Source organism: Macrosteles quadrilineatus, unplaced genomic scaffold (genome assembly GCF_028750875.1).
Source record: "Macrosteles quadrilineatus isolate MER2022 unplaced genomic scaffold, UCM_ALF_1.0 Scaffold_9__3_contigs__length_116548681, whole genome shotgun sequence".
Taxonomy (NCBI): Eukaryota; Metazoa; Arthropoda; class Insecta; order Hemiptera; family Cicadellidae; genus Macrosteles; species Macrosteles quadrilineatus.
Genome location: NW_026542602.1, coordinates 21,558,567 through 21,569,759, shown reverse-complemented (window position 1 = coordinate 21,569,759; position 11,193 = coordinate 21,558,567). Strand labels below are relative to the sequence as shown.

The window sequence follows — 11,193 nt, the reverse complement described above, 5'->3', positions numbered from 1 at the left end:
TTCAGGTAATTTTTCTCTCGAGCAGAAATTTTTTTCCAATCTCCGCAGGTTCAACCCTCTTAATTTGTTTTGATCTATTTTAAGGCCGAAAAATTCCATTTCAGTACTGTAGATATTGGTTATTTTAATTTAAATTGTGAAAATAAACAGTCATTGACCGTTTATTAAGGTCAATTTGGAAAAATACAGAGGAGAAAAATAGTCTTAACTAAATAGATAACAATAATCCATGACACTGAAAAGCTTGTTACAAAAGTATGAAACTGTATAAAAGTGTATATTTAGAGATTATTGTGTATTTTAATACACAATTAGTTTGTTTCCCTACAACACCAAATCTATAGAACATATAAACCCTAAATAAAAATGTAAATCAATGGTATAACAATGCTTATTGATGATATTGGGCATCCAGGGGTCAGATCAGTTAGGTTAATGTATCCAACCGTCCCAAATAAAAAGGAGTATTTCTGAAAATACTTTTATTCAATCAAATTAGATTTTGCTATGATTTGGGTCTGGTCAGGTGGATGTCACTATGTGGCTACCCTCCTTCCAGTTGATATTCCCACTTGGTCGTTATGAAAGAAATTGCTTGGAACAAGGAAACACATACTCTTCATAGTGCCACAGTAGCAGTAATTTGAATGTGTTATTTTGCTACGAGTGCAATACTAACACATAGTTGCAATCGAGACAGTGGGGATTTTCTGTGCTGAAGAAGGTCGCCTGATGCTTAGAATCCCTAACAGGGAAAATCCGATCATATCTAGTCCGGTCCCTGATTGTTGTAGTAGAGGTCCTGCTATAACATAACGCATCTGGCTTGAATGAAAAATGACTAGTTTCGTTGATGACTAGTATAATATAAAACTCCCACCACTTGAGGTGTTTTAGTAACCTATAGATTAATTAACTACAATTAGACAACGGCCTATTTTATCATTATCATCCTTATACTAAAACTGATCCAGGTGATCGTATTTTATCATAGTCTACAATTTTATCGTGGTCCTACTATCTAATACTGATTCTGAATTTTCCTTACAAAAATATCACTTTTCTAATATATATATATATATATATACATTACTATTCTGTAAGTATTAAAAGTAGTTAGGCCTGAAGGAAAACAGAGACAGTCTTCTGTTAGCGTTAGATGAAGTACAATGATTTGACATCTCAATGTCCAAAGCAGTTTCAAAGTTTTCAGCCGAACAGCTGCGAGCTTGATGTTATAATGTTGATTCTAGTAGTTCATCTGTGGAGGGAGATGCAATCATATGTATGAAGTCTGGAACATAGTCTGCGTCATCTTTGAAATCTATCTCGGGTGTGTAGTTGATTCCCCCTTCCTTACCTGTCAGCCAATATGTCTCCATAACACCTTTTCCCTAAAAAATCACAAACGATTGATGTTTGAGTAAAAAACGGAGAAAAATAGTTTGACTATCTATTAAGATTAGAGATACTTTGATACCAGGGTTATACCATAGACAAAAAGAATTAAATATAGACCATCAGCCGTGCTTTGGTTACCATAGGTTCTGGCGCACACCGCTGGGAGCGCCATGTTATGGCGTATGTTATGCGCCAGAACCTATGGTAACCATGGTAACTGCAGCACGGCTGTCAGTCTATATTAAATTCTTTTTGTCTATGATTGTACACACTTAGCTACCCAGGGGCCTGTTTCATGATAAACTACAAGTTACAAGTTGTAACTTGTAATTTCCATTAGATTTGCATTGGGCGATTAGCTGATTCACTAATTGAGCGGAGCGAAGCGAAGCTCTTTGGGATCAACTTCAATGCAAACTTTCTAACACATAAACTCAATAATGGCTGAACAGGTTTAGCCATACTTACCAAGATTGTTTTGTCAAATCTTTGGATGGTTTAGACGATGCCAATTTTAATTTTTGATAATGCCAATATTTAACAGCAACTCAAAGATTTAAATTTTAACATTGGCCTTATGGGTTGCCATGATGGTTACAAAATAATAAACAAAACAAAGAATCATAGCATATGTTAAAATCAAGCCACGACCTATAAACACAGTTCAAAAGGAGAAAAAATCGTATGATGACCACTGATCAAGTAATATAGAGAAAGTTTTTAAGTTTACATTTAGTCGCAATTTGGAACGTACTACCTTAGGTACAGTATTTTACACATTTGATTTTCATAGCTAAATAAGGTTATATAAAATAACATTTAAATCTTAGGATCCATCACATAATTGGCAAACTTAAACAGGTCCACGATGTAGGAAGGGGTGAAGGAAGTGTGGGATTTCCACAGTTACAAAATAACCTGCAACAGTTAAATAATCCCTATCAATGTCAGCCCTAAATTATTGTTACCTTTATTTCCACCTCCCCTCTTGATTCTACTATAAATCCCCCAACAATGTCTAGAAGATCTTTGGTCGTTTTGGTTATATGGATTTTCATTGCTGAAACAAATTGAAGAAAGGAAAATAAGTTGGCTATATTGTTGTAAGACACACGATATTTGTATTTTATTCATTTATACAAGGTAATAATGTGGATTTTACTCCCTTCCCCCCCCCCCCTAGTGAAAGCAAAAATTGAAACATAGTACAGTAAACATTGTTGGTTGGTTTGAGAGCTGAAGCAAGTTTTTCATAAATAATAAAGAAACTGAGTGTGTCGGTCATCAGATTTTTAGCGTGTACATGCGTTAATGTTTTTATGTCGTGTTTTGTGATTATTTATTGCTTATAAACCGTTGACGTAATGAAAATGAAAAATCTCGTCAAACATGTAAATACAGTACTGTAATTTAGTTCACGACCATTGACTATTGGATACTGAAGTTGTATTGATAGACAAAGCCTACAACTAAACACCCGGCGATGGAGTAATCTCCGAAACGGACTAAATGCTATATCAAGAGTGCTGATCAATAATTTTATGACTATCAGGGTTCATCCATGTCCTGTCTTTTACATGCCCCCCCCCCCATACGTTACGGGACTGAAAAAGGTGCCTTGACACTGTAATTCGTGCACAATATCATTAATTTTGCTCTCTGCCTCAAAAGCGACTGAAGCATGACTGCAACTGTCCTCAATTGCATTAATGTTTATGAAATTCTTCACACTCTCTTCATCCCTTTCGTTCATTTTCTACCTCAACCACTTAAATCATTATCACTTGTGATGGACTTCAATAGCGGTTTTTGACTTAGACCATAAAAATAACAGAACACAGTTTATACCTGTAGCTTTGAACATTGATATAACTAGACATTCCTTCCCCATGTTAGACTTGTCGCCAGTTTTTAAACCAAATTCTTTGTAGTTGATGTGAGCAATAGACAGATTGTGCTGTTCCTATTAACTAATTTCTTTCGAATAGGTACACTATTTTTTTAGTAAGTTAAGCTAATGGAACGAATTATTTTGACCTGGTCAACTATGTCAGCAACAAAAAATAAGGCAGAAAATTGAATTGTAGACACTAGTGTATTCTTTGACTGGCTCACACAACTACATTCTTTTTTAGTAGAAATTGGCGACAGCTCGTCCATATAGATGTCCTCTTCTGTATCCAATAGCTGCTAGCGCTTGTAGTGAGCATCCATTTTCTTTTGTGTTTATTTTGGCTGCTCAGAGACTAATTAATGCATATGGGTTTAAACTGGCTAGTGTGCCGATTTTAAATTCAAAGATTTAAAATCCGCGACAGTCAATGGACAAGTCAGTCCAACATGACGTAACGCGGAAGGATACGAAGACCGTTGGGAACCGCGTCGTCTGCAAAGCGTCTCGTCGTCTCGTCGTCTCGTCACTCGTGGCTCAGTACTCGCGTAGTCAACATGTGAAGTCGCGTTTTGTCGCTGGTGTAGGACGAATTTATTAATATCTTAATTCGTAGCTCGGAAATTAGCGTTCGGGCGGAAATTGTACGTGCATCAAACGATCGCAATTGTCAAAATTTCGCCGAATTGCATTTGGGGGTGTGTTTTATTAGTATTAAGTCGAGACAGTTGAGATGCCGGATTGATTGTTCGCGTTCGTGATGAAAATTCGTACATGCATCATATCGATAGCAAATGTCAGTTTCTAGCGAATCGCGGGTCGTCGTGACGGTATTTTCAATTGAATCATTAAACGCCAGCTCGAAAAAACAAGAATTAATAAGTCCTACACCAGAAAAAACCGTGTCGTGATATTCCGCTCGGTCAGACAAATAGTCACAAAACGTCAGTTTTAAATCAGTCAGTTTTAAATGTTCGGTACGCGTGAATCTTCGTCGGAATGAATGTTAATGTGTCGACATGTGTACGTAAGTAAATGTTTGTGTTATTTGTGTTTTAGTATTAAAATAGTCTTGCCAATCTGCCACATTTTTTCACATGTACCACTCGTTTTACAAGTTATGAATCATGTTTTGTTTGGTCTGAGATTTTCGTGTTTCATTTGGTCTACTTAGAGCACATGGTCACGATTCAGAATAAAATGTTTTATTAAATTTGGTCATGTCATACAAAGAATTTAAGTTATAATAGTGAACCTAGTCAAATGAAAATTATTTATTAAATTGAATTGAAATGGTATATTAATTTAAAGAGCAATGTTTATCTGTGATATTATTATTTTTGTATTCTATGTACAGTCAGATTCTATCATCATCAGTATTATTATTTAAAACGTTTGTATTTCATGTGTAGAATAATTTTTGAACAGTATTACATTTTTTAATAGTGAGAGTTTGATTGTGTAACGTAAATGGGGGTAACAGAGTGCTCGGTCGAAGGCTAGGGTTGATAAAGGGTCATAAGGATAGACTCCCATTAAATTCATAAATATTAAATACTAAATAAAAATTATCAAATAATCGACTCAGCAGTCGATTGGCCCCGTTGCACTGATCAGCAAGGAGTGATGTAGATCACAAACCTATATAATAGTCCCTGTTTGATTAAATTGTAAACTGGCCAGTTTGATAATTACGAACATCTTTGGGGAGTCTGGTGATCCAAAACAAATAAATAAAATCATCAAGGCTAGGTTTTCCCGAGACTTTGCAGTTTTAAAAAATGAACAAACCGCCAATTTGAACATTCAATCTTACAATCAACTCTCTCACTCTCTCTTTCAAAATATTGTTAAATTGTGTACAAAAAAGGTTATCACATTGTATAAATTTTATTAATTATTGTATCACAGCTCATTTGCAATTATCATCTCATTATACAGTATTTTTACAAATCACCATCTTTTCATTATCCTGTGTTTCAGCTGTTAGTATCATTAGTATAAAACTGGTAAAGTAAAAAGGTAAATGGCTTAACTGGAAGAGGTATACAAAGTATTCACAATGAGTGTTGATGATCACATTTTGTAAATATATTTTGACAGTACAATTTTTATAGGTTCAGTTCATAATATTTAATATCAGGTTGTGAATTTATGAGTAATCGGCTTAACCGAATCCATATATATAAACATCTTGAAGTCATACCTTTGATAAATATTTCCTGAACAAACAGTTTCATAAATATTTTCAATCAATATTTCAATATTATTATGTGCAATTTTACAGTTTTACAGAGTGTCAATTCACGTCACAATCTTTCATCAGAGTAGCACATTTCAATTCATGGAGTGTTCAAATAAACACATCTATTAGTTTTAAGAAGTGTTAGAATTAAGCTGAAGAAGGTGTGAAGGAGGACAACATATCAGACCTCTCACGGTCCATAAATCGGACTTCTGGGATATTTAATTACAGGGCCTACACTTAACATCTTTATTTCCACTGCGCAGCTCTGTGATTGTAATGTCCTCAGTAGTTCAATTAAAAGTGTAAATTAAATTCATTAAAACCCCACCAGGGGGCAACTTTTTGTTATACTCACACCTGTATGGAATAGCCAAATTGCATTACATAAAGGTGTGAGGTGATTTTGCTTGATGGAATGATCAATTAAGTAAAGAGTATATTTTGAATATAAGTGAAGAATTTTTTTTTTTTTTTATTTACTCTAGTTTAGGGATGAAGTACGGTAAACAACATGGCGCTGTTTTCAGATTTGTGCTAACTTGATGGATTGCGACAGGAGCTCAATGGAGACCTTATACTGACAATAACTATACAATGGAGACCTAGTACAATACTTTCTTTAGTATCGTTATCAACAGCTGGCATCATTATTATGGAAAGACTAGAGATCAATGACGGTTATGCCCAGGATAAGAGATGCTTGGGTTTGAAATAAATTTTCCTTTTAGATCATGTCCAAAAAGGTGGTGAGGAGTAAGGGGCATAAATTACTGTATGACAGCACACAGTTGGTTGCTTAATTAAACACTACACAGTCTAAAATACTTTGGCAGGTTTAATATGACTATGGGGCGCCTTCTTCAATGTCAAAGCTACCTTCCCCAGTAGACTCCATGCGAGCCGCAGTGTTAACGGTGTCCCCGAAGAGACAGTATCGTGGCATTGTAGTCCCCACGACTCCAGCCACACAAGGCCCCGTGTTGATGCCTACACGCACTTGCAGACTCTCCGACGGTCTGTGGGGAATACGGTAACTCTCCAAGCTATGCACCAGGTCTAATGCCATCGTGGATATCTCTGCTGCATGTACAATGCCTGTAAACATACAATGTGTAAGTCAGTTGGTCAATTTACTGTTGGTAAAAGGTTAAGTAGTAAGATCCACTTAGAACAAGCTGTGCCTTTCAGTTGGTTATGAGAACATTAGAGCTGTTCTATATAGAATATTCTATATATCGTTCTATATAGAACTTGGTCTTCCAGTGCCTTAAGGCAGGTAGCAGAGGTCAACATTTTTGCCATTCATTACTATATTTAACAAAAAAAGTAAGTTTATAAAAGTTGTTAGTGTAATTGACAGAAATTAGTAATTTCAATCAGCACAATCTGACGGTGGCTCACATGAACTACGATGATTTTGATTACAAAACTGGCGACAACTGAAACATGGGGATGGAATGTCTAGTTGTATAAATAGTCAAAGGTAATAGTAATACAGTAGAAGTAAATTCTCCTTTGGCCATCTGCAGCGAGGCTGAAATATCAGTCCAAGTTAACTGTTATATGGCACGGTTTTACCATGAAGGTCATGAATTTGTTTGGTTTTAATATGACTGTATGGAAACTATAGTCCTAGTGATAATATGGACAATCTATGGTCAGCACTCACCATTTTCCTGGGGCAATCCTGAAACAACCATATAAGAATCTCCGATAGTTTCCACCTTGTAAACATCATATTTCTGAATACGTGAGTCAAACAGTCTGTATAGGCAGTTTAACATGGTGACTACTTGCATAGGTGTGCTTGTAGCTGATAGCTCTGTGAATCCTACAATGTCACAGAAGAAAACTGTCACGTTCTCAAAGTCTTCAGCTACCACCTGCATCATACAAGTGAGATAAGACCTATGTTAGCGAATTTCCCATATAGGGAATAAGCTATTACCGTAGTACTCATGGTAATACCTGGGACCAATTTACTTTTTTTGTTTTGAGGTCCCTAGAGGCCAAAAACACCATCCGTTCAAATTCATATATATATATATTTATACATGTGTCCGTTAGCTCGATAACTCGAGCAAAAATCATCCGATTTTGATGAAATTTGGTGCAAACGTGTAAACCTACGTTTATTCGAACGAGTCCGCGAACCAGCATTATTGGACTATGGGAACAGAGGTTTATGGTGGGTTTTATGGGGTAAAAATTGTTTTTTTTTATTTTTGACCCTAAAAACATCAGCAACTTCTTTCCAAACCATTTTGTAGAGCTTAAAAAACAAATAATTTAGTATATTAAAGCGTTATTATGCGCCTAATGGTTACGGAGAAAATTAAAAAAAATTGTTAATTTAAAATTCCCATGTCATTCTTATGGAGAAAATTGTTAACTCTTGTAGTTTGCTTGTTCATGTTTGATCAAATTTGGAAAATGCATTCATTTTATACTAAACTAAACTAACATTTTACAAAAAACACCTTTTACCCTCCCTGTTACATCAAACCTAAGTACTCGTTAAACTGATGCTATTTAAATCTTACTAATATTATATAGGGAATAAATGTGATATTTTTAAGGAGACATTTTAGTGTAAATCCAATCAGGCAAATGGAAATTCACTTAGACTGCAGGTTTGCCGCGGGGTATTTTTGTATACTATAATGATGATGAAGTTCTTTACTTGCATCACGTATTGGTGCTATTAGACCCACTCATGGGCACCCACAGCCACAGGAATTTACTTCAGGGGGGCAAACCAGTACCAGTATTTTGTTCCTTTCAGGGGTCAGAGAAAAAGACTATTCTTCTCAAACGGCCTACCCACCTGAAAACCTGGTTTGCCGGTCTTGGTCGGTACAAAAAGATGGCCAAATATTATGATTCAAGACATACATTTTTTGTTCATACCTTAAAATACCCCCGCCGCAACAAACCTGCAGACTTAGCGAATTTCCATTGCCTGATTGGATTTACACTAAAATGTCCCCTTAATATCACATTTATTCCCTATTTAAATAGAACGAGTTTAACGAGTACTTAGGTTTGCTGCAACAGGGAGGGTAAAAAAGTGTTTATTGTTGTAAAATGTTAATATTGTAGTTTAGCAATAAATAAATGTATTTTCCAAATTTGATCAAAATATGTTCATAAACAAGCAAACTACAACAGTTTACTTATTCTCCATAAGAATAACATGGGAATTTTTAATTTACAATTTTTTGGAATTTTTTCTGTATAGGCGCATAATAACGCTTCAATATACTTTTATTTGTTTTTTAAGCTCTACAAAAAGGTTTGGAAAGAAATTGTAAAATTTTGTGTTTTTGGGTCAAAAATGGGAAAAACCTATTTTTACCCCATAAAACCCCCCATAAACCCCCATTCCCATAATATGATCATGCTGGTTCGCAACCTCGTTCGAATAAACGTAGGTTTACACTTTTGTACCAAATTTCATCAAAATCAGATAATTTTTGCTCGAGTTATCGTGCTAACGGACACATATATATATGAATTTTAACGGTTGGTGTTTTTGGCCTCAGGGGACCTCAAAATGAAAAAGTAAATTGGTCCCGGGTCCAGGTCTTACCATGAGTACTACGGTAATAGCTTATTCCCTATATGGGAAATTCGCTAAAAGGAGAACATGTTATTTTTCAATTTACCTTTTAACAAACTTACTGTTTTTTTCAGAGTCAAGTACTATGGTTTTAGAAAAATTTACTCCTAAGTATTTAATTTTTTCATTAAAAGTTATAGATTTTTACTGTCTTGCTAACATTAAAAGTATTAGTGGTAGGCTACATCTAGAAAAGCTTGAATGACTTGAAGTCTTTTATTTTATCATTATAAATCCTTTAATGAGATATGGAATTTATAGAGTTAGTATCAGAGGAACAATAAAAGTTAATGTTCCTCTACTTATAAAGTAATCAAAGGGAATAAATCTTAGTGTGTATATTGGCAAAGCCTCTCGCTAGAAATGTCATTGTGAGTTACCACAATTGGCGTAAAGGTTTGCAAACAGGTTGAGGAAATTCTATATTTGGGAAATGGGATCTACTGTAAAACTTGTAATGTGAAGCTGTTTACTTATTTATTATTATTATTATTAGATTTCAAAAGGTTTTTATTTGTTTGAAATTCAATGACATTATTTGTCATTCAAATAATCAACTGTTATGGAGGTACATGTTGATGTGCTATTACTGTTAATGTAATTATGGAGATCAGCTCCTTGTCAAGTAGGGATCCTGGTTCATTGGCATGATTATTACTTGTACCAATCAGCCAATAACTATTGAACTTGCATATCTTAGGACTATTTATACTAGCCTACTAAGTAATTCTTGATGCAGATGCAGACAATTCTACCACTGTACCGGTATTGGAATGCTCAATTTGTAAAAAAATTGGTTGCCTGAACTGTAGTACAATAGTTAATAGTAAGTAGTTAATTAATAGCCAATACAGCCAGTGGCAACTGAATATTTGGTCAAGCTAAGACTATGCTTCAACACTATGATCAACTATGATCAAACAATGTTTTTCAGGATTAGTCAAAATCCTATTACAGTAATCACAGATTGAATCCTCTAGTTCCTTACTAATTAGCTCATTAGTATATACAGTAGCCTATAATAATCAGGTCAATGTAACAGGGAGGAACAAAACAATTAGGCAAAATTATTTACCTTTATCTTACTTACTTGTCTCTGCAGTTTCAACTGTGCGATGACTGTGGACGGCAGCATCTGGTTGAGAAGACAGTCACTTTTGCGTTTCTCTGCCCTTAGTTGCACAGTTTTGCGCCAGATCATGTTAGCGTACTCCTGCACTGTGTTGCTGGTCTCACACATGAGACAGACTGTCAGTGCAGACACTAAGACAGTTCCCACCATCACTCCAGCATTTAGCACTTGATGGTTGATGCTCTCAACATAGGCTAGGGACACCTGCTCACTGTCAACATGGCATATTCCTGATAAAAGTTTAAAGCTTTTTGACAGATCAAAATGTTATCTGGCTGGGTGCTGAGAGGTTACGCTAGCCTGAAAATCACAAGTTTGCTGGTTCAATCCTGAGAGGAGTCAGTATATTATGATGGTTCGAAACTGGACCCAGCTGTTCTTGGGCTTTAAATAAATGGTACTGACTAATGAAACAGCTGATCATAGTCAGTAAAAAGCTACCCAGATCATCTCCCTCCATTCTACACTCATCCACTAATATTTGGGTTAAAATACACACCTGGGTGGCTTCCTCTTATCAATTTTGATAATAATAATGATTAAATAAAAATAATGACAGAATTTACTTAATTCCTTATATTTGCTTCAATATCAAAATTTAATCCCATCAAGGAAATAAAACAACTTTATTTCAGCAACAAGCAGATTCCATGTTCCTTATTTTGTTACTTCATTGTAGACTGAGATTGGATAGTGAAGACTTGAGGAGAGGGATTGTGTTGAATAACTTGTTTATGTAGGGAGGGGTGAGTGGCAACCTTGCTCTATCAGCCAATAAATCTCATATAACATGGTTTTATCATTAACTTTGTGTGCTTCAAGTAAATTTCTCATCCTCTCCTATTGCAAAATATAAACAGCTTTTTTTATATGAGTTTCATGTTTGATTAGTTTCAGTG

General features: G+C 35.2%; 1 protein-coding gene across 1 annotated transcript in view; it reads right to left on the bottom strand.

The window, feature by feature from the left end:
- Nucleotides 1-1,103: 1,103 nt before the first annotated feature.
- Nucleotides 1,104-11,193, bottom strand: part of LOC129002618 (uncharacterized) — a 140,508-nt gene continuing 130,418 nt past the window's right edge. The window contains exons 7-11 of the mRNA XM_054430563.1: nt 10,253-10,505; nt 7,210-7,423; nt 6,417-6,635; nt 2,370-2,461; nt 1,104-1,394 (exon numbers count right to left, since the gene is read on the bottom strand). Coding sequence (XP_054286538.1) covers nt 1,236-1,394; nt 2,370-2,461; nt 6,417-6,635; nt 7,210-7,423; nt 10,253-10,505 — 937 coding nt within the window. The 3' untranslated portion in view covers nt 1,104-1,235. The remainder of the gene's footprint in view (nt 1,395-2,369; nt 2,462-6,416; nt 6,636-7,209; nt 7,424-10,252; nt 10,506-11,193) is intronic.